The sequence below is a fragment of the Beta vulgaris genome, chromosome 4 (assembly GCF_026745355.1).
Source record: "Beta vulgaris subsp. vulgaris cultivar EL10 chromosome 4, EL10.2, whole genome shotgun sequence".
In the NCBI taxonomy this organism is placed as follows: Eukaryota; Viridiplantae; Streptophyta; class Magnoliopsida; order Caryophyllales; family Amaranthaceae; genus Beta; species Beta vulgaris.
Genome location: NC_079205.1, coordinates 41,329,263 through 41,354,558, shown reverse-complemented (window position 1 = coordinate 41,354,558; position 25,296 = coordinate 41,329,263). Strand labels below are relative to the sequence as shown.

The following is a 25,296-nucleotide window of genomic DNA, read 5'->3' as shown; positions in this document are numbered from 1 at the left end:
TCATCTTTGTTTGGCTATGTTCCAAATTTACTTTCCAAGGACTGCCTAATCCTAACAAGTTTCTTACTCACAACCATCTACATCTTTTAGGTGTACAAGCTTGATCCCATTTCACTAGCCTAAGATTTAAATGATTGTAATATCTTGTCCACATGAAAGCTCTCCTTCCAACTAGAGATGTCAATGGGTCTTGGACTCGATTCACACCAGCATGATTGAATCTTTACTCATTTATAAGGGTCTAGTGCCAACTTTTTAAGACCTAATAAGTCCGATTTAGGTTTGAGTCCTAGAGATTATGGGTCGGGTCAGGGTGTTAGAATCCAACCTGACACTCAGACCGTGACATTGGGTCTGGATTCACATATGCCAGAACCAGATTCGTTCCAGGCTTAATCCATAAACCCATTTAAATTTTTATGAGTCATGTTAAAGTCATGTGTTTTAGCTCGAACATGAATATTTTTAACATACTAACAAACACCGGACAAAAAGCATTATTAGGTAAGGAATAAAAAGGGTTATACATGGATATGTCCCCACCACTAGCACGGGAAAAATTCTGTGATTAGGGGCAAGATTCTAGGTATGTCCATGTCAGCACAACAAAATTAAATTTGCATTGGAAGGAAGGTTAAACTAATTAAAATCACACAGCGAAAAGAACTTCAATATTCATGGTTAGTACAAATTTCACATCACCAATTATGCTATCAATTCCATTAGAAGCATTCTTACAAGAACATAGTAGTAATTCGGAAGTTCACAAATAAACAGCTTGTTCAAAGTTTAGACATATTGTTGTTGCTTCGTGTATCCAGAGGTCATAGGAAAAAAATGTGGATTTCCCATAGCAATGCCATCTTGACTATATTGACCAGCAATTGGTGCAAGTTGTGGATGGTTCTTAGGCAAAGAGTTATACGAGCATAAGCCTAGGATACCTGCCACAAGTGCGCAAATTCCGCCGGCGGCAAATATGCCAGGTTTTACAATGATGCAAAATCTTGTTGCACCCAAAATCTGTTGACGACTACTTACACTAGCACCATATGATAGGAGAGTAACTCCTAATATATAACCAACCCTATATAACCCAAAAGAAATTCATTAAGTTATGAAACCACAATCGTTGTCTAATATTTATATATGTTGGAAAAAAATGTCAACAATTAAAGATATCCCATCGCTTAGGGTCCACTGTACATTGGAGGATCAGTTCTAAAGGATATCGGTAGTTGCGATAAGAATTCTTAGCTAATGTACGAGCACACTTAAATAGTAATACCAAATCTAGTAAGTTATAGCAAAAATGATGCAATAAATATGAGACAATTTTAATTAAAAAAAAATGTTATATGATTAGTGCACCAAACTCAATTTTACCCAAAATCTTATGGAATAAAACGTAACATAATCAAGCTGGATTGAGATAGAAAGAGTGCATGAATACCTTCATCATACTTGCTCAATAGAATAATAGAATTTAAGATTCTAGAACATGCTAAGTGTAGGCTAAAGCTAACTAACCTAAACTTTGTTAAGAGCTAAGATTCTGAAATATGTGTTCTTGTAAAGTTGTGTTGCTCTTGGATGATTGAAGTCCCCTTTTTACAGACGCTTTCAAGACTATTCTCCTTAGATAGTTTGTCACCTTCTCTACTATCTATATCGTGTTCTTGAACTCAAATTGATGTAGGATATCTTGATGTTAGTGGAGTAATTCCCACATGCATGGGAGGTCTGTTAATTTTTTCTATTTTTCATTATAAGAACTAGTATTAGGCCCCGACGATGCCCCCCAGATTTTGCTTGTTACAAATGAGTAGTATGTTTAGTAAAGTAAAGAAATTTAGTGTAAAAGTATTATTAAAAGAAGAGTCATGTATAATATGGATTTCAAAACTTACAACTTAAATTTTGATTTTCATTCATATATGATCTTTAGTATTGATACGCATAATAGCATGGTCGGGATGGTTCGAAGCTCTTTTTTCACACGTGATGCTGCGGGTTCAAGTCTTCACATTGACATTTTTTATATATGAAAAGGACGTGCATATAATGTTATTGAAAGAGGGATGATGACACGTGACAGATTGCAACTCTTGGCAACGGTTTCCAATTGACCAAATTGAAAAAAAAAAGTGACCCACAATGACAATTTGGTAAAAACAACATGCTCTGACGACAAATTGGTAAATAAAAATTATGCTATAATGATAAGTTGGTAAAAAATATTGAGCTTAGTCGACATTTAACTAAATAAAATGCGTTTTGATGAGAATTTGGTAAATAAAATGGAATCCTAGCGACATATAGGCCATATATTCTAGGAATATAATTTTGTAGCTTGATCAACATTCAATGCGTGGATTTATATGCCTTTTATATAGATTTTTCGTGTTTTTATCTAATCAACTTCTCTTGTTTCTACACACTATTTACACAATTCGAAATAAAATATTGTAAAGTGCACTTTTTCATCAAATCGAAAAATTATACTTTCTTTGTTTCTTTTTATTGGCAACAGTTTGACTTTCACCCTTCCCAATGCATAATTTAAACCATCAATAAGTTTAATTATCGATAGATATAAATTATAAAAGTATATATTCGGAAAATATACATTCAAACGTATCTAACAAGATCCCACATGAATATGTTTTTCCTTAACTATAAATCACCAAACATAAACTAAGTAGAGTTGGTGAATAGTGTAAAAGTCAAACCGTTGCAACTAAAAAGAAACGGAGGAAGTATAAAAAAAAATTGGCCTAAATGTCGCCGAAGCTTAGTTTTTTTTAAAACCAATTTATCGTCACAACAAGTTTTTTACCAAATTGTCGTCGCGGGTCATTTTTTTTTTACCAGTGGTCGATTGGCCTATATATAGATTTTTTTTTTTCCAAGGTACACAGATATGATTAAAGTCTCCCTATCTTAGGGATTGACCAAAGTCAGAAAACAGTAAAAAACTATACCAAATAAACAAAACATAAAAATAAAACAAAACATAAAAAAGACAGGCTTCTTGAAGAAGCTATATCGAAACTTCGCCAAAGAAGGATTTCTGGAGGTGGAAGTGGTGGTCATCTGGGCAAAAAGGCACGCAAGCTTCGGGCCGGGTCCGTCTTGGGTCTTGCGTCCACAACCTTACGTGGCTTCAAAGAGTGACCCTACAACGTGGTCCGACAACCATTGCACCATCGACGGTAGAAGTGGTGGAACCGATGAATCACCGACTTGGGGATGAGAGCCAACGACGGCTTCTGTGGCAGATCTACAGAAATAAGCCGACCGCACTTCATCCATCTTCTTCGCAGCTCTTGACAGCAAAGATCCCTTATAAAGACCGAGCTCTTTGTTAGCAGATCGAGTGGATCTCTGTTCACAACTCCCTGGAGTAAGACAAGTCCTACTCGTGTCCCTCACTGTTAAGCAGTTTAAGAGTCGGCGGGAGAGGCAGAGGAAGGGGGCTGTAGAAGAGGCAGTGGAAAGGCTAGGGAAGGAGGCGGTGATGGAAGGGTTTGGGTGTAAACACCCTAGGCAGTGATTTCTAGAGAGAATAAGGGGAGCCACATTGTTGGCAGTACTCAATCATCATTCATAAAAGGCCGGCAGATCCTTGTGTATCATGGGACTTCCTTGATTGGGTTTTGGAACAAATGGCATTCCCAAGCAAATGGAGGGCATGGATTCGCACTTGCGTCATGACTGCTTCGGCATCCATTCTCATCAACGACTCTCCATCCGAACCATTTAGGATGCACCGAGGTCTTCGTCAAGGTGATCCACTCTCCCTTTTCCTTTTTAATTTGGTAGTGGAAGCTTTGAATTTGGTCCTTGGTAGGGCAACATCCTTGAATCTTTGGCAGGGTATTGGAGTGAGAAATGGAGGCACAAAAATTTCTCACTTGCAATACGCGGATGATACTGTTTTATTTTGCGACCAAGACATTGGTGCTTTGTTAAATGTCAAGATGGTTCTTATTCTATTCCAAATGGCTTCGGGACTACAAATAAATTTCCACAAATCATCCCTGTTTGCATTGAATGCTTCGGGGGAATGGCTAAAGAAGGCAGCGGATGCCTTACTCTGCAAATGTGGAGCATTTCCATTTACTTACCTCGGGTTACCCATAGGTGGCACCTCTTCCTCAATCCGATTATGGGAGCCAATAATCGAGAAAATGAAAGTCAAACTATCATCATGGAAGGGGAACTTATTATCATTGGGAGGTCGACTCACGCTCATAAAAGCTTCTATCTCGAGTCTCCCCTTATACTACATGTCTATGTTTCCCATCCCAAAGAGTGTAGTGAAGGAGATAGTAGGTATTCAAAGGAACTTCTTTTGGAGTGGAACTTTAGAAAAGAAATCGCTGCCGAATGTAGCGTGGGATGTCATTCAACTGCCCAAGGAATTTGGGGGAGCTGGTGCGGGGAATCTTCATCATGAAAATCTTGCGCTGCTCTTTAAGTGGATATGGAGGTTCTTAGAGGAACCTGATGCCTTGTGGAGGACGATTATAACAGAAAAGTATGCCTACGGGCCTCATTTCAGCCCATCTAGCCTCATTGTACCGAGAAGAGGAGGCCCATGGAAGGCGCTTTGTTCAGCGCTATTAAAAGATAAAGCCTCAAAAGAGATCATCTTATCTTGTATCAGGAAAAAGGTCGGTGATGGGAGCAATACTCTCTTCTGGCAAGATTTATGGGTGGGAGAGGTTATTCTCAAAAGCCTATGCCCTCGGTTATTTCGACTAAGTCTCATGCCCAATGGATCGATTGCCTCCTTCGGGTTTTGGGATGGACACAAATGGGAATGGTCCTTTTCATGGTCAAGGAATCTCCGCTCCCGAGATATCATTGAATGGCAAACCCTATCATCTATCCTTGAAAGAGTATATTTTGATCCTCTTACTCCGGACTCCTTCATATGGACCCCAGTGAAAAATGGTAAATTCTCAGTCAAGTCTTTCAAGCAAGAATTGACATTGAAACTGCAAAAACCTCATGCTACTTCTTTGAAGCAATTATGGAAAAATCTAGTTCCTCACCGGGTCGAAATATTCACATGGTTCGCAATTCTGGAGAAATTAAACACTCGCGAGAAGTTGGTTAGATTGGGTATAATTCCGGCACAAGACATTAATTGTGTTCTCTGTGGGGAAGCTCCGGAAAATCCAAATCACTTATTCATCCACTGCAGGTTCGCAAGCGAAATATGGTCCTGGTGGTTATCTATGTGGCAAGTTGGCTGGGTATTTCCTTTGGACTTGCGAGATGCATTTATTCAATGGCGCACTCCTAGCCCCAACCCCTTCTTTCAAAAGGTGTGGGCAACTATCTTTTTCATGATTCCGTGGTCGATTTGGAAGGAAAGAAACGGCCGCATCTTTCAAAATGCAACAATGTCCGGTGAGCAAGTGAAAGATATGATCCTGCTTCGTGTTGGTTGGTGGATAAAGGGCTGGAATGTGCAATTTCCGTATAGTCCTGATGAGATCTCGAGAAATCCTCAATGTCTTCGCTGGGTGGAATCAAAAGTGAAAAGGACCCAACTCCCCCTTGATCTGTCAGCCTCGATATGGTCTCCCCCCCGGAAAATTGGCTCATGTGGAACGTGGATGCTTCGCTCCACCCTCACCTCATGCGCACTTCTATTGGAGGAGTACTTCGAGATCACAATGGCAAGTTCATCTGCCTTTTTTCATCCCCTATTCCCTTCATGGAAATCAACACTGCAGAAATTTTTGCAATTCACAAAGCCATGAAAATGTGTAAGGACTTCAACCATCTTCACGGTAAAAAATTTATTGTGGAATCAGACTCTAAGAATGCGGTGGCATTAGAGATGGCAATATCCAGTGGATCACCCGACCACCCGCTCCACCCGGTTTATTAAGTGGGTGAAAAACCCGGTTTAAATGGATGATAGCCGGGTGACGGATAATCGGGTGATGGATGCGGGTCGGGTTCGGGTGATATTTTTTCATCCATCACCCGATCCATAATCCGTTTACCACCCGACCCGTCACCCGTTTAAAGTAAAAAGTATATATTTTTTTTAAATTTTTGGCTTTTAAAAATATTTTTATGTTAATAATGTGGATTAGAGTTAATTTGGAGACGATTTTACATAGTAAGTAGAATTATATAAATGGATTAGTGGTTCTTGTTAGTAATTTTTCTTTCTTCTCCTAATATTTGATTTCACCCGTTAATCACCCGATCCATCTGTTAACCCGGTTACAAATGGATGGATGGATTCGGGTGGAGATGGATGCGGGTGATGGATGGATCGGGTGAAGTGGGTAGATGCGGGTGATGGATGCGGGTGATGCTCCACCCGCCCCGAACCCGATCCATTTACATCTCTAGGTGGCATGGTGTAAGGAGAAATCTGGTGGACCTTGGAATATTCAGTTCATTCTGAATTATATACGAAATATTTCATCTTCTGAGCTTCAGTTCGAAATTTGTCACCGCGGAAGATCATCGAACTCGGTTGCTGATGGATTGGCTAAACTCGGGTTATCTAGACAAGATGATTTTCTGGCTTGGTTGTAGTTTTTGCGTGAATGATTTTGTAATCTAGATTGATGAATTAGTGTGTATCAGAAGGAGCTGGTTAAACTCCTCTATCTTGGGTGTGTTCTCACTATAAAAGTTTCCTTCTTTTGAAGGGATACCCGGGAATGAGTTGAGTTTCCTTCTCTGGAATCTTGTGAAATGAAATATAACTAATTTATCAAAAAAAATAATGGGGAGCCCTTCTCTCTAGAAATCATTTCTCCCTTGTCACTCGAGATTCTAAATTCTAGTATTGATCTTATTGGCCTATATAGATTATTAAATGCTTACATTTATAGTACATGAAGTTTGGGATTCGGTATATGTTATGAAACCGGATCTACTGATACCCGACACCAAGATCAGTTCAAAGGATACCGGTCTGAAAACGTACGAACCAAATAAAGTCCGAAACTAATTACAACTCATGAGTTCGACTTTTCAAACCTGAAATTGGTCCCAACAATACGGTTACAGTTCCAAACCCACCCTCTGTTACCCATTTCGAGTTAATTTAAACTTAGAGAAAAGGGCTATGTTATACCTAGGGGTGTTCACCGGTCTAGAACCGGACCGTACCGAAACCCGAAAATTTCAATTTCGAAAAGCGGAGACCGAACCGATTATAGTTTGACTGGGACCGGACCAGATTGATAAAACTGGTCCAAACCCCGGACCGAACCGATTAGACCGGTGAACTAAAAAATATTTAAGAAATGTAATGGTTTATGAGTTATTAGCTTTAAATAAAGGACAAATTGGAGGAAAAAAAATCATTTTTCTACACAATAATTATTAATTATTGGTAATTTTTCCCAAGTATGTTTTCGTACATATTGGGAAAGAAAATTATTGTTTATGGCATAAAATATATAATTTATAAATAAAGGCTAAACACATCCGGTCCGGTCCGGTCCAAACTCGACAAAATGGACCAGACCGGACTGGAAACCGAAAAATTGAAATCCGAGAACTGAAGACTGGACCGGTTAGCTCAGGTCCAATCCGGTCCCGACTATTTTTCATGTCCGGGCCGGTTTTTGAACAACCCTAGTTATACTAGTCTAGCTTGCTTTTTTTTTAGAGAAGTGAAACTAGCTTTGAACTGGCTCAAGGAATTTATTTAGAATGATTCAATTGTATAGACTTAAGTGAGGACATGTTTATTTGCATAGACCAAATCAACACACTATTCTATATGAGTTGACTGCATCATGATGCCAACAAGTTAAGGAGATTTGTAATGAAAGAAAAAGAAAGGAGATGAAATACAGGAAAATTGGTATCTTGACAATTTTTACTGTCAAAATACTAGGTGAGCGAATATTATCTTTGGTTCAAGTTGTACTATGGAAAGATATTATGATTTTGTACAGTAGTAGCTAATAGTTGAAAAACTACGTCCGTAATTCCTCCATCCATTCCAAGAGATCTTATCATCATGTTAGAGCACCAACAACTATATCTTTACAATCTAGACTGTCCAAAAAGATCATATATATAATGTTGCCGATACACTTTGGGTCCGTGCCTTCGGTACCTACTAGCTGAGTAAGGGATTCTTAACATATCACTCTCTTGTGTGCCATCTGTGCTACTATTACCTATATTTGGCGGTTAATCCAATTTAGTTCAGTCATAGCAAGCCCCTTAACATTGCCTACGATTTTGTTTGTAAGGATATTGTTCATAGTTACCTTGTTATTAAGGGGCGTTTTGAGTTTTTAAAGTCTAATATGCACGTGGTTTCTTGTTACGAATTGAGGAAGCGTAATAAATTTAAGTATAAAGTGTACATAAATTCTAATTTGATTGCTATATATAGTTTGACTCGCATCTTTAATAGGGTGAGCTTTTCCACGATGTTAACTCATATGACCCCTTTTCAGAGTTCTATCAACAAAAGCCTCTCTTTATGTCCAATTTTTATCATCACCGTTGAAGAAACAACTCAAAAAAATATGCAAAATTTGTGAATTTTTTATTATTAAAAGAACATATATACTTGTAATGTATCTGCCTTTTGAGACATAAACTGGGCCCACAAATTTATTTACTCCCTCGCCTTTTATTTATTTGCTACATTCTTGTTTACACAAGAATTTAGGAGATATCCCTTTCATTCTTTTTTGGTATACTTTTTTATCCCTTTAGCATTAAATAAGGGCTTTGCTATTTGACGCCCTAGTATTTCCTACTAACGCTCTAAATACAGTATTTTTATACTATGTATTTATACCTCCATTTTTTCTCTCTTTTCTTTCCCTCCCTCTCTCCCTTCACTTCCCCAACCCCACCTTCTCCAATTGCAAAAGTTCCCACCACACCACCACCACCACCATCGCCACCGTATCCCACACATACCACCACCGTTTGTCAAGTAAATGTACCACCATTGTTTTACTTCTTAGGTGTAGATGTAGCTACTAGTGAGTGTAACAGTGGAAGTCACATTAGATGTTTTCTTGTAGGTGCCAGCATTGTTCTTCAGGTGCTCAGTTTATTTTACCCCTTCTCCTGAGTACTTGGCATCAATGTTATTTCTTCTCTCCTCTGTTTTTTCTTAATTTTTATTGGGCGCCTACCAAGGACGCCCTACCACCGGTGGAGGCGTCCTTGGCAGGCGCTCAACCACATGGTGGAGCGCCTGCCAAGGACGCCTCCACCGGTGGTGGGGAGTCCTTGGTGGGCGCCCCCCTTTTTTTCTGAATTTTTTATTAAAAAAAAGGTAGGCGTCCACCATGGACGCCCCACCACCGATGGAGGCGTCCATGGCAAGCGCCTCACCATGTGGTGGAGCGCCTGCCATGGCCTCCTCCATCGGTGGTGGGGCGTCCATGATGGACACCTACCTATTTTTTTAAAAAAAAATTTACTGTAAAGAAAAAAAAACAGAGGAGATACAGTCGCCGGAGCTCGTCAACATTATGGGAGGTACAGTCGCCAGAAAGTTTGGTGGATGGGTTTTGAAAGGTGGGGTTTTTGTGGGTGTGAGGAGAGAGAAAGTGGTGGATTGAGACTTTTTTTCTCACCAGAAAGTTTGGTGGATGGGGAGTTTTTTTTTTTTTTTTTAGCCAGAAAGAAAAAAACTAGGGAGGATCCCAATTAACAGGCCACCCTAAAGCATCCTTATGGATGGTGGATGGGGAGTTTGAGAATTGAGAGAAGTGTATTTATGTTTTATAGAAGTATATATATTTTCCTCTTTTTTTTCAAAAAAAAAAAACATTATGGGAGGTGGTAATGGTGGTGGTGGTGGTGGTGGAGGGGGGCATGAAGGTGATGGTGGTGTGGAAGAAGAAGGGGAAGTGAGGAAATAGGAGAAAATGAAAAAAAGAAATGAAAAATACAAAAATATAGTATTTTATACAAATAGAGGGCGTTACCGGAAAATTCTAGGGCGTGATTTAGCAAATGAGTTAAATAAGAGCATCCACAATGGAGAGGATTTCATCTCCTTTTAGCTCTCTCTCTCCTCAAAAAGGAGCTTCTCTCCATTGTAGACCAAAGCAAGAGGATCCTCTTAGCAAGAGGATTGAAGGAAATCCTCTTTTGTATAGGAAATGGAGCCTCGGCCCTTGTGCCGAAGAGGATGATGACTGAGATGCAAAACACAGCTCCTTCCCTTTGTTTTGCTGCGTTTTCACAAGAAATGCTGAATTTCTTTTTTTTTTCTGTAGTGGGCCCACTTGATAGTTGTTTAAGTTTGTAGGATATGTGTAAAGTAAGAAAAAGAGGATCCTCTTTGTTGTAGAAAAATATATGGAGATGTTAAAAGGAAGAGGATGAATTAGTGGGAAATGAGGTGGAGGAAAGAGAAAATGAGGTGTCAAGAGGAGAAAAGGAGAGAGAGAAAATATAAGAGGAAGATGATCTCCTCTCCATTGTGGGTGCTCTAAGGTGGGAAAAGGGAAAAAAGCAGTACTTTTTGGTGGAAGAAGAGGAGAAACATATACTTCCTCCGTTTCTTTTTAAGTGACACATTTCTTGTTTTCACGTTTGTCAATGCATTATTTTAACCATTAATATCTTCAATTATTAATAAGTAAAAATTATAAAAAGTTGATATTAAAAAAATTCACATTCAAACGAATCTAACAAGATCCCACATGACTATGTTTTTCCTAAAATGTAAATCACCAAAGCTAATTAAAGTTTAAACTGTGAATAGTAAACACTATGCAAATGTGTCACTTAAAAAGAAACGGAGGAAGTATAATACTATTACTTTTTTGGTGGGCCAAGTATTCTAATAAGGAAAGTCGAAACAATGTAACAAATAAAAAAAACAACCCTTTTTGAAAAATGTAGCAAATAAATAAAAGCGGAGGGAGTATCTTTTAACTCGTCAAAAGACAAAATGATTCCTTATTAGCGTCTCAAGAAAAAATTGAATGATACACCTAAAAGAGAATAAACACTCATATTGGATCTTCAATCAAAGGGAGTCATGTAAAGGATCCACAACGAACTAGAGAATATTGTTTAGTAAATTACCAGGAAATCGAGAGACACACAACTCCTTTACGGGTATGAACATTTTCAGTGCATCCTCGGGAGCAACAACATGGAACTACCGCACTAATAGCTATTTGATTGATTATCGAGAGCGCCACGGCCATGTATCCAAGTATGTTAGCTGGATTGCTTGGGTAACTGCACTTGAATCTCGTTATATCCATGTCGGATACCTGATTATAAGCATTCATCTTACGTTATTCATTCTACACAAAGTCTTAAAAAAGACGGTCTCATGTTAGTCTTAATGTGAGACTTGACCAACCCAATAGATATGCATTTTTAGAAAACGGACCGCGTCTCACAAATTTCTCACGATAATAGTTTGGCGAATTTGTTAATATTTTTGGCGAATTAGTTAAGTATTTTAGCACAATAGTCTAGAGCTGGTAATCTTTAGGTAGACTTCTATTGTTTTTTAGTTAACATATCCAATATATTAGTTAATGTTTTCTATAATCCGTTAAGATTAATTGAGTATTATTTTGGTTTTTAATATAAACGAAGAAACAACTTTTCTACAAATCTAAAATGTCAAATACAAAAGACAATTTGAAAAAAATACCTTAAAACAACATAGCATTTGGAGTAATTATTGTACTAATTTCACTTTGGTTCTTGAAAATTTTTCTTTTTAGTCTTCTCAAAATGACTTTTCTTTCTTGCACTTCCTCTCTTTGTTTTTGAACCATACGAGTATTTCAGTTAAGATTAATGGAGGAGGGAAAAAAATACATGTTTTAGGACGTCTCGATAGATTAGAGAAGAGAGAATGTTTATGTGTGATACTGAAGTTAGGGTCAATAAAATGCATTATAGTCTGGAATATATGATATAACTAATATAGTGCAGTGCTTAACTAATATACTCCAGCACTTAACTAATATATTCTAGCGCTTAACTAATATATTCTAGCGCTTAACTAATATACTTCAGCGGTTAACTAGTTCATCCAGAAATAATTTAAGGCTAGCATAACTAATAGGTGAAAACGCTTAACTATTCTACTGCTGGTTTGATGCACGCGCGTGATGTCTGCATGACATTAGCGGTCTCACGTTAACACTAACGTCAGACCGTCTCTCCAAAAACGGACTCTTCCTTCTATATTTTTATAGACTTTTAATTGCTTTTTTAGCCGATAAATTAATATCTCAACATGAATTCATGGGTGCACATCAGACGAATTGTTAACTTAATAAAAAATTATATGAATATCATTGATGAGTATCCCCTCCAATTACATTTAGATTTAGATTTTAAAGTTACTTACAAATGCCTAAACTAATATTTACTCATATATTAATTAGAAAAATTGAATATGACTAGAATATTATCCAATCAAGATAATCAGAGGTACAAATTTCACCTTAAGCTTGATTGCCTCAGCAGCAAAAGCAAGAACAGCAGCTGCAACACCAAGGAAAGCCACCACTACGAACACCCAAGCCTTACTCATACCCATGTTCGATCTGTTGTTGACCTTTATTTTTGATTGTGTCCTCCTCAGCTGCTGCTTAGCTGATTTATATTACTCCTCATTCTTTAGTCATAGTTTAGAATTAATTAATTACTCAGCTATGACTATTATTTATTTCGTAAAGGATATATTATGAAAAGGTCAAAGCCAGGAAAGTCTTTCTCCATATATATTTTCTCCGTCATACTCCTTTTCACTTGTTATTTTTAACAACTAACAACGGTCTCTATAGTACATATTAAATAACTATTCAGCTATGAGTTTATTTTTGATAAGTTCAGTCTTCAACTAGAAGAAAAATTCTAAAAAGAGATTGAAAGTTTATGCAATGATTGAGATCGAATTCTTTAATTTTTCCTTTAACAAAGAATGTTAAGGGAGTTAGTCTTGAGGGGACACATATTTTTAATGCGAAGCATTTCTATGCGTTCATTATGTAGGCATCAAAAATTATGTTTGCAATTTTGTAACTTGTAAGAAGAGGAAATGTATAGGAAACGGACGTTAATAATGATATAATGTCGATATAGAGGTTTTCTCAAGATTAAAAGCATGCGAAACAATGTCAATATGGCCGTATGGGACACCTCTCTCCCATTTTGTCATTCTCACATATAAAGTTAAATCTTTAGCAACGATATTTTAAGAAGAAACACGTGACTTTCATTAAGTTTCCGTGCAATATAGGTCATAAGTCAAAATGAAACGTTAAAACTAATCAATTAGAAAAAAAACAGCTTTACAATTCATGAATTCATTGTTTGTACAAAAATGAAATTAAAAACTATGCAATCCATCCCAAACGTTGGAAGCACCCTTATATACAACATGATCCGTCGATTCACAAATAAAAACTACTAATTCAAGGTTCAAACATATTGTTGGTGCTTGAGGTTGGTGTATGAGCGCAGAGGCAGTAGTAACTAGTAACTCATAAGATGAGGTTGGTGTATGCGCGCAGAGGCAGTAGTAACTAGTAAGATGAGGTTTTACATAGTAGCAAAGGCCTGTTACTTCCAAAAACTATTGACGAGTGCTAAGATTAGCAGCAGCTACTAAAATACCAATCCCTATAACAGAAGCAACCCTGTAACAAATGTCCAAAAGAGAAAAGAAAATTGTTAGGCTTTTAATCCTCTGTTTTTTCTTTTCTGGTCAAGACGTGTGGTAACTGGTAAATGATTAACTTGGGTGATATGCTGATTGGCACATAAATGGATAGGGTTTTGGAACGGAAACTATTTACAAAGGGAAAAAATCTTGTTGTTCAGAACCAGGTCGGCATGCATTTTAAGCTACATATAACAATGATAATGAAAGAATATAATCCCTTGATTATTCTCATTATCATAATTAGTTTATATACATAAGAGAAGGAGGCAATCTAGGCTATACATAAGGAAACTAACATATTGTTACCTAAATACAAGGATTACAAGATAACCTAGAATATTGACAGAATAATTATATTTACATATACATTATTCTAAAACACCCCCTCAGTCGAAGCGGGAGGTGGACGAACACTGAGACTGTCTCGAAAATCCTCAAATAAAATCAATGGAAGACCTTTTGTGAAGATATCCGCAATCTGATGGCGAGATGGAACATGTAAGACTCGAACTTGCCCACGCGCTACCTTTTCCCGAACAAAATGAATGTCCATTTCAATATGTTTCGTGCGTTGATGTTGGACAGGTTTTCCAGTAAGATATATAGCACTGACATTATCACAATAAACTAAGGTAGCAGTCGGGATAGAACAATGAAGCTCTAGGAGGAGATTTCGTAACCAGCACAACTCAGACACTACATTTGCAACTCCACGATATTCAGCCTCGGCACTGGAGCGAGATAAAGTAGGCTGGCGTTTAGCGGACCAAGAGAGTAAATTATCACCCAAGAAAACACAATAACCCGAAGTAGAGCGACGGGTATCCGGACATCCTCCCCAATCAGCATCAGTGTAAGCAATAAGTTTTGAAACAGAGGAGGGATAGAGATAGAGGCCATGGTGCAAGGTACCCTGTAAGTAGCGCACAATGCGCTTAAGAGCAAGCATATGAGCTTCACGAGGATCATGCATATATAAGAAAACCTGCTGTACCGCATATGATAAATCAGGTCGGGTGAAGGTAAGATACTGGAGGGCCCCTGCAAGACTGCGGTAGAGAGAAGGATCAGCAACAAGAGCCGTGGAGGTGGAGCTCAACTTAGGCTTCGTATCTACAGGAGTGGAGGATGGTTTGCATGAAGACATCCCAGCGCGATCAATGATCTCGGCAGCATACTTACGCTGAGATAGGAAAAGTCCACCAGCATGTCGAGTTACAGCATCCCCCAAAAAATAACTCAAAGCACCCAAATCCTTCATAGCAAATTCAGAGCTAAGCTGAGAGATGATAGAGTGAAGCAAGGCATCTGATGAGGCTGTCAAAATAATATCATCCACATATAATAACAAATAAGCCATAGAAGTGCCATGACGATATATGAACAATGAGTGGTCAGACATGTTGTGAGAGAACCCAATGGTAGAAAGATAATCAACAAAACGCTGATACCAAGCACGGGGGGCCTGCTTGAGGCCATAGAGAGATTTCTTTAACAAACAGATATGATCAGGATAAGCAGCATCCTTATATCCCAAAGGCTGATACATATACACAGTTTCTTTCAGATCACCATGAAGAAACGCATTTTTAACATCCAGCTGATTGATAGACCACTGCTTAGAGAGAGCTAAGCTGAGAACAGTACGAATGGTAGCCGGTTTGACAACCGGACTAAAGGTCTCACCACAATCCACGCCCACCTGTTGAGTTTTGCCATCACCTACAAGACGGGCTTTATGCCTCTCAAAAGAACCGTCAGAGTTTTCTTTATGAGCAAAAATCCACATAGAACGAATCACATTAACACCAGGGGGACGGGGCACTAACTCCCAAGTCTTATTTTCAATAAGAGCATTATACTCGGCATCCATAGCTAGTTTCCAGTTAGGGTCACGCAAAGCCGACACTGGGTTACGGGGTAGGGGAGACTGGGTGGTGGATGTATGAAGAGAAAATAAGGGTTTGGGCTTAAATATGCCCCGTTGACTACGAGTAACAGGGCCTCGAGTCGGTGGTGGAGTAGGGGAATTATGGGATGAGGGAGAAGTGGGGACCGAGGGCTGGGAAACGGACGGAGGAGGCGTGATAGTGGGCTGGGCAGATGAGCCCAAAGGACCGGGTGAAATTGGGCTTGTGATGGACTGGGAGGAGAAATGGGGTGAGACGGGGCCTGGGGTAAGCGGGGTAGACTGACCCGCGTGCGGTCCAGCAGGAGATAAGGGAGATGTGGGACGTGGCCCAGTGGCAGCTGGGGGGGAATTTGGGCCTGGACCATTAGGCGAAGGAGGTATGGGGGAAGTGCCATGTGGGGCAGCAGAGGAGGTCACAAGGAGAGGAGTGGAGAGATTTGTGGATTGGGCCAGATGATGAATAACATAAGGAGATGAACCTGCATCCAAAAATTCATAGGAAGAAGAAGAAGGTTTGTGAAGAGAGGAGAACGGAAATTGTGATTCATCAAATATAACATGCCGACTTATGATAATTTTGCGTGAGGAAAGATCATAACACTTGTAGCCCCTATGATTAGAAGGATATCCCAAGAAGACACAAGGAGTAGAGCGAGGTTGTAGTTTATGTATTGTGGTGGAAGGAAAGAGATGATAGCAAAGACACCCAAAAACCCGTAGATGAGAGTATAGAGGATCCCGATTGTAAAGAATTTTTAGTGGAGATTGGTAGTCTAATAATTTGCTTGGAAGAATGTTCAGAAGATAGGTAGCCATGGCCAAAGCATGATGCCAAAACGATGGAGGGATAGAGGCATGGATCATGAGAATCCGAATGATATTATTAATGGTACGAATTTTTCGTTCAGCTTTTCCATTTTGTGATGAAGTATGAGGACAAGAGAAACGAAAAGAAATACCATTATTTTTGCAAAAATCCCGAAAGGGGCCATTATCAAATTCTCTACCATTGTCACATTGAATATTTTTAATTTCCCGTTCAAATTGAGTGTGAATGGAAGCTCGAAAGTGAAGAAATGTGGAAAACACCTCAGATTTCTTAGCAATGGGAAAAGTCCATAAATAATTAGAAAAATCATCCAATAATACCAAGTAATAACGATGGCCCACAGTACTAACAACAGGAGAAGTCCACAAATCACTATGAATAATATCAAAGGGAAACATAGTGTAAGAATTTGATGTAACAAACGGCAGTTTAATGTGTTTGCCAAGAGGACAAGAATTGCAAATATTAGAACTACCAGAAGAATTACAAGCAATAATATTATTTTTCTGAAGACATGATAAAATAGAAGGCCCCGGGTGACCAAGGCGCTCATGCCATAAAGAAGGAGCTAAGGCCGCAAAAGTTGAGGGTGAAGCATTATTGGTAGTGGTGGTAAGAGGATAAAGATCGCCCTGACTGTCACACCTCATTAGACGCATTCCCGTCTGATAATCCATCACAGAAAACCCAAAAGGATCAAATTCAACACAAACAGAGTTATCAGTGGTAAATTTGCGAACAGAAACTAAGTTTTTAATTAATTTGGGAGCATGAAGGACATTTTTGAGAGCTAAAGGTGGGTTAGGGGATGACAAGGTAGTATGACCATAACCAAGAATCGGAATTGACTGACCATTACCAACTAGGATGCCACGAGAATTACTCAACTGAAAATAAGAAGAGAGGTTACCTTGTCCCGATGTCATGTGAGAAGTTGCCCCCGTGTCCATGTACCAATTTTCATCAGGAGGTGTAAGACCAAGAGTGTACATAGCGGCCTCAACATCAGTGGCCATATGCTGTCCAGAATCTGCCACATAGGCCTGAGGCCTTGTACCCAGCACACCTGGGCCCGGATGCATGGCGGGTGGTCTAGTAAATGAAGTGGGCCGAGCCCACTGCCCAGCAGTAGGAAATGGACAAGGAGGGTACTGCCACCCCCACTGCCAAGGCCACGGCCCCCACTGTGCCTGTTGCTGTACCTGTGGACGTGGACCACCGCTGCCACGCCGGCCACCGTGGCCGCCGCCGCGGCCGCCAGATCGGCCACCACCCGATTTTCTCCCGGAATTTTGAGGACGATTAGTATGCTTTTTGCCATGATTATTATTATAAGAAGGACTATTATTATCATCCATATCCGTAGAGGCAGCCACCATAGAAGTGGTGGAGCCGGTGGTGGTGGATTTAGCAAGACCGACCTCCTCTAAAATAAGCATAGAACGTGCTTGATAAAATGATGGAAGAGGAGAAGTTTGACGATTAACGTACCAACAGTAGAGTATGTCGGAGTGAGGCCGGAGACAAGTTGAAGGACAAGCCGATCATTAGACACGGGAGCCCCCACGTTTTTGAGTTGATCGGAGAGTTCTTTAATGCGTTGGCAATAGGCCGACACGGTGGAGAAATCCTCCATTGAAAGATGAGAGAACTCTTGTTCGAGGGCCACCGCGCGGGAGTTTTTATTGTCTTGGAATATATCACGGAGACGGTTCCAAGCGGCCATGGCGGTGGAATCCGGTTCAATAATAGTGTGAAGAAGATCAGTGGAAATAGTGGAATAAATCCACTGGAGGACAGTTGCATCCAATGTAGCCCACAGCTCCGTGTCGGCCGCGGTGGGGACGGTTTCCATCGGAGTCTTAGGCGACAGAATGTGGTGTAAGACTCGGTAGGAGCGGGCATGGACTTTAAACAACTCCGCCCATGTTGCATACTGAACATTTTCCATCTCGAGAAGGATAGGGATATTATTCTTAATATTTGAGACGGCAAGGGCGGGATGAAATTGTGAAGAATTTTTAGAACCAGCCATGGTGGTCGGAGAACACAGCCGGCTGGAGGAGTGGTGGCGGAAGACGTGAAGAAAGGTAGGAAAGACAGAAGAGAATAAAAGGCTAACTGATACCATGAAAGAATATAATCCCTTGATTATTCTCATTATCATAATTAGTTTATATACATAAGAGAAGGAGGCAATCTAGACTATACATAAGGAAACTAACATATTGTTACCTAAATACAAGGATTACAAGATAACCTAGAATATTGACAGAATAATTATATTTGCATATACATTATTCTAACAGATAACATACGTCACAAGTCGGTGTAACATAGTACAGTATTCACGAGGAACTTTTCTAAATGAGAATTAATTTTTTCAGACTCGTACGTGCTGTTTTATGATGTGTTAAGTTCATGTTCTTTGATTTTTTTTTTTCTGAACTTTAATCATGAAAACGTAATCAAGGTTAGTTTCAAAATCACTAACGAAGCTGAAAAGAATTAAAGAAAATTATGGAAATTGAAAGCATCAATATATTTTTGGAAAAATTGATTTTTTAATAATCCAATCTTTACTCGTTCCACTTTTAACAATCCCACCTTTGAATAATTTGAGAATAATCCAACTTTTGCACCCTATCCACTTTTAATGGGTCATGACCTATTAGTGACATGTTCAAAAGGTTAAAGTGACACGTGTCATGCTATTATTGGTCTATATATTTTTATTTAAAGTTAAAACCTAAATTAAAACAAAATAAAAAAGTATTATAAAAACTATATAAAAATTCATATGAAACAAGTACCACTAAGTTGGGTTTTCAGGAATACAGTTCTACATGACTTTTTCGAGCTGAAAATGATGTTTTTTTCAAAAACCGGACACCACCGTGTGCTTTTAAGGGCACAAATTTCGAGAATCCTTACGAAATGAGTACCAATAAGTTGAATTTTTGGGCACGCAGTTCTAGATGACTTTTTTAGCCTTTTTGAGCTGAAGACGATGTGTTTTCGAAAAACAGACACCGCCGTGCTCCCTTTAAGGACACGAATTTCGAGAATCCCTATGAAACGAGTACCAATAAGCTGGTTTTTTGGGGGCACGTAGTTCTAGATAATTTTTTCAACTTTTTCGGGTTGAAGACGATGTTTTTTCGAAAAACAGACACCACCATGCGCCCTTTTTGGGCACAAATTTTGAGAATCCCTACAAAACGAGTACCACTAAGCCGGTTTTTCCAGCACGCAGTTCGAGAGGACTTATTTCGTTTTTTCAGAGCTGAAGACGAAGTTTTTGGGAAAAACGAGCACCGCCACGTGTCCTCTAAAGGCACGAATTTGTAGAATGCCTACAAAACGAGTGTTGCCGAGTTTTTTTTGTTGTTTCCTATGACTTTTTAATTTTTTTTCAGTTTTTTCAATTATTTTATAAAAAAATTAAAGGTAAAAGGCAAAGATAACATGTTCACCAAGTTAAAGGTGATTTGGTCCATTTAAATGAATGGGGTGCAAAGGTTGGATTATTTTCGAATTAGTCAAAGAAGAGAATTTTTTTTGATAAGTTTGGATTTTTCATTAATAAGGCTCTAGGCAATAAAACATACACTAGACTTCCTCATAATGAGCTTGAGCTACGTATATACATATAAAGAATGATTATGCTAACACATTACAATCAAGCTATGAATTCATCTCTCCTGCTAAGTCCTTGTTTTGCTAGTGCATCGACTACCTTATTCGATTCTCTTCGCTTGTGGGTTATGGATATAGGAGGTTGTTTTCTAATTTTCCACTAACAAACTCCCTAGCTTATTACCCAATCTACCTATATCTGATTGTAGCGATTATGACAATAGCACCCCTTCCCTAATATTAGTTCTTAGCACATTACCTGGATATTAATATCAGATTTTTTTTTCTTCACAATTTTTTTATAACTTTAGTACTGTTATCACCATATATTACCGCCTACCAAACGAGCCTCTATGATTGTGCAATGCCCAATTTATGACATAGTAGGTGCACTCAACTTGACTGAAGCCTTTTAAGAATCCTGAAAAGTATACTTGATACTACACAGTGACAATAAGATGCAACATGGTAATTTGAGTACTTACATAAATATGAGATAGATTATTGTGGAAAAGCTCTTGTTGGGTAGAGATAAAGAGGTAGGCATGTCGGAAGATGAGAAGTTCATGCTCCTCTTCATCATGACCATTCTAAAGCGATCTAATGTGAGCAAGAGGGATGAGTGGTTATTAGTTAGTATATTTTGTTCTTCTCTATTTTAATGTTTAGGCAAATAGTCATCTTTGAGAACACAAACTACAATTCCATAAACAATGTGGTTCGAGATCGTTAAGAATATGACTTAATTGTGTATATATCAAGCTTAATGACAATCAATAAATTACAAAAAATCTTTTCATTTTACAGCTACGATGTTAATCATGAGATGAACGCATATTCTAACCCTAATCGCTTGTAATATGATTGCAGGCATGCTTTTGCAACAATGTCATTTATATCAGAAACTGTTAGGAATTATCTTTATATGAATTATCTTTATATGTTTAAGATAGACTCGAGGGATAGCATGTTATCCCTAATGGGCCCCTAGATAGGATGTATATATATACTTGATGGATGAATGAGATGGAGAGACAGAACATTAACCTAAACTTAACATGGTATCAAGAGCCAGAGGTTGAGAAAAATCCTCTCCACCCACGACCTATAATCGATCAAACAGATCGACGAGAAGAATCGATCAAACAGATCGACGAGAAGAATCGATCAAACAGATCGACGAGAAGAAAGAAAAAAAAATCAAAACACCGAAACCCTAAACCACTCGAACCAAAACAAAACCAAAAACAACGTGATCTTCGATTTTTTTTTCACAACCATGACCGAATCTACAGAGACCAATATTCCCAAACCAGATCCCGCCTTGGCCGGAATCTCGCCTGACTAGTGGCAGAATCTCTTAGACTTGCTGAACATGCCTAAATCGAAAGATCGTATGACTGGTGAGTGTTTGTGTGGATAATTGATACGGGTGCTACACATCATGTGACAGGACAGTTCTCGCATTTATGTGCTGTACGGAAAATTCCTGGATGTCCAGTTGGTTTGCCAGATGGTAGTTCTGCAGAAGCTACCCACGAGGGAGATGTTATACTTCCTGGAAATCTGAAACTATATAATGTTTTATTTGTTCCTAACCTGGATTGTAATTTGATTTCCATTCCGCAGTTAGTAGATTCGGCGAATTGTATAGTTCAGTTCACTAAAACATTGTGTGTATTACAGGACCGCAGGACGAGGACGCTGATTGGAGCGGGTGAGCGGGAAGATGGACTTTTCTTTTTCCGGGGTATTCCAAAGGTAAAGATCAACGTTGTGGAAGGCATGGCCTCTATTGATATTTGGCATAAGCGTTTGGGTCACCCTTCGGAGAAAGTTTTGCGGCATTTACCGTGTGTGAGTCCCTCTGATGTTAGTAGTTGCACTAAAGATGGGTGTGATGTGTGTTTTCGTGCTCATCAACCTAGAACTAGTTTTCCAAGGAGTCATAGTAGAGCTAGTCGGATGTTTGAATTAGTTCATTGTGATTTATGGGGTCCTTATAGAACAAAGTCTACTTGTGGTGCATCTTATTTCTTGACTTTAGTTGATGATTATTCTCGTTCTGTATGGACTTATTTGCTATATAATAAATTGGAGGTTGAAACAATGTTCTTGCATTTTGTGGCTTTGATTGATCGCCAATTTGACCAGAAGATTAAATATGTGCGCAGTGATAATGGCACAGAATTTAATTGCCTCAAACACGTACTTTTTGCACCAAGGAATTATCTTTGAAACATCATGTGTTAAAACCCCCAACAGAATGGTAGAGTGGAGCGAAAACATGGCCATATTTTAAATGTTGCCCGGGCATTGAGATTTCAGGCTAATCTTCCTTTAAAATTTTGGGGGATTGTGTGCAGGCAGCTTGTCATTTGATAAATCGAACCCCTTCTGTCGTCCTTAATTATAAAACCCCCTATGAGTGCTTGTTTGATAAGCCTCCTAAATGACCGATATCAAGATCTTTGGGTGTTTGTGTTATGCCTATAATATTTCCCATGGGGGTGATAAATTTGCCAGTAGAAGCCGAAGGTGTGTGTTTTTGGGATATTCTTATACTCAAAAGGGCTGAAAATTATATGATTTAGACACCCAGAAATATTTTGTTTCCCGTGATGTGAAATTCATTGAACATAAATTCCCCTTTAGTGAGCCTGCACCTGTACCTGTGTCACCTGCAGTTCCTAATAATGTGGTTTATTGTGAGAAGGAGATGAGTATGCCCCTTGTGGAAACACCAGGACCGGAGGTTGGTCCTCTTGGAGATCAGGAGGGTGAGGCGACGCCGGGAGTGGCGGAGCCTCCGACGGAAGGTGGGCGGCCGGAGGTGGCGCCTACCGTGGGAAATGACCCGGCCCTTGTCCAGGGAGGGTGTAGAACAGGAGATGTGGAGGATTTGGGAAGAGGAAAACGAACCAAAATACCGAATAAAAAGTTACAGGATTTTGTTACTCATACGGTAGTGAAAAAGAAAAGTTCATCAACTCAGGCACCTGCTTCGACAACTCCTCAGGTACCCCATATCCTATTACACATTATGTTAGCTGTGAAAAGTTTTCTGCTAACCATCGCAGGTTTCTAGCTGCTATAACTACAGGGGCCCTCCAAAATCATTTAAAGAATCCATGAAACATGAAGGGTGGCGTGAGGCCATGGGAGTTGAGATACAAGCTCTGGAAAATCAGGGCACATGGGAATTACAGCCACTTCCTCCAGGAAAGAATGTAACACCCCCAAATTTCTCTCTTTTGGAAAACTTATTTTAATATAAAACTCCTTGAGAAACTTGAGAGTATTACCGCCACGTGATAACGTTAAAGGCTTTAATATTAACTACTAACTGAACTTAAACTAATGCAGCGGAAATAACTTAAATAACTTCTCTCTATTAATATAAACTTTATTGTACAACTATATAACAATGGAAATAAAGAAAATAAAATAACAACTCCTTGACTAATTATGATTACTCACTAGCTCCTCCATATGAAGTATGCATCAATCAACCTGTAAATTCTGCTCACCAAAAGGGTAATCACAGGGACAAAGCCATAAAACAAAACAAAACAAAACAAAAGCGTGTCAATAAAAATACTGAGTACATATATATGTGGAATATTAAACACTTTATTTAATTAATCCTGTGAAATATATAATTTCGAAAAACCTTTCTGAATACTTGATAATACTTGTATAATATAAAGTATATAACTTTAATAAAAAATCCTTTTCCTTGCCTAGGTACGTTGCCTAAAGTGCGCACACCCCCCCAAGTTTAGTATTCCTTACTGAGTCTATTACGAGGGGAACTACCTTGTCCACATGACTTATACAAAAAGTACATGGGTAAATAATATAATAGCTACCGTTCTTGCTAATAAATAACAAGCCGTGACCTCTTTATAAATTGTAATCATAAAAGATCATATAACTAATAAAAATCCTTCGGAAATAATCCTCCTTTAAAAAGTAAGTGTTATTTTTGTTGATTCATAAGTGTTAGGAGAACCTATGAGTTCAAAGTAAGTCAACTTGACTATTTTAGATCCATTAAAGGTGAAGATTGTTCTAGTTTATTCCTTTGAAGGAAAGAAATTTAGTAGTTATTTTTTTTTTGTAGGAGTGAAGAAGACACTACATTATATTATGTGCTAAGAATTGTGAAATTAGTCATTTGAAGTTTTATGTAGTTGGATGATCTTTAATGTTTAGTGACATGAGTACGGAAGGAAAATTTGCTTATTTGTGGAAACAAGAATTAGGAGGTCAATGGTTTATACCAGCTTGGAGGAATTATTAAGATTTAGATAAGTTATATATTTTGTTTATGGATTTAGTCAACACCGTCTTAGCAATGATATAGAGATAACCTTTAAAAGGTGACAAAATAAGGAATTATTATGAGGACCTTACAGGTATACGAGGTACCATATTTGAAGTTGGATTTAATTAAGGAATTTCCCCTATGCTGAATCGCAAATATTTTAAAAGGAGTTATCGTTGTTATAGTTAAGCAAAGAAAGTACGAAGTAAGACCATATTTGAAGCTTTAGCAGGTTCCTCTAGATCATTTTTGTCTTAAAGGTGAAGTAAGATACTAGAATTCTCTAAATGTATTCTAAGTTGATTTTGGAGATTTTTAAGTGTCAAAAGAGGAGTATTATTTTTGGGAGTAGTCTTAAACTTCTGCTTGAATAATAGTGTATAATTGTTGTTTTGGCAATATGAAAGATAGAGTGATTATAAGGATTGGGTATATCACTTATTAAAATAAGTGACTCTAATAATAGATGAAATATATTCTTTTGGGGAGAAATTTGGAGCTTAATAAAAGAGAAAAAAAAAGAGGAAACTAGTCAATCAAGGTTTGATTTTGGAAAGAATAGTCATATTTTTATTATGGATATAAGCATTGAGTTTGTATTATATGAAGGAGTTAATGAAGATTGTATGAATTTTCAGGAAAAGATTGCTTAGTTACCATCTCAAGTTATAGTTGACTATTGTTTATTTTTGAGAGAATATTAATTATGGTATTTTAAGAAAAATTTGAAGATGAATTTCGAAGAGTTTTAGTTTTGAGGACCTAAGTAAGAAGTCTTTTTTTTCTTCAAGTATATGTTGTGTTAGTATATATACTAACAAGGTTTGCTTGTGAATTATGATGATTTGATTTGATTTTAATTTGTAATAAAGTAGGATCAAAGGTAATTTTTATTT

At 38.3% G+C, this 25,296-nt stretch overlaps 1 protein-coding gene across 1 annotated transcript; it reads right to left on the bottom strand.

Moving 5' to 3' along the window:
- Positions 1 to 634: 634 nt before the first annotated feature.
- Positions 635 to 12,676, bottom strand: LOC104891210 (protein VASCULATURE COMPLEXITY AND CONNECTIVITY). Its single transcript, XM_010676872.4, has 3 exons — positions 12,467 to 12,676; positions 11,077 to 11,270; positions 635 to 1,087 (listed from the first exon to the last, which is right to left on the bottom strand). Exons 1-3 carry the CDS (start codon positions 12,560 to 12,562, stop codon positions 790 to 792), a joined length of 588 nt encoding a protein of 195 aa, XP_010675174.1. The 5' UTR covers positions 12,563 to 12,676; the 3' UTR covers positions 635 to 789.
- Positions 12,677 to 25,296: the final 12,620 nt, after the last annotated feature.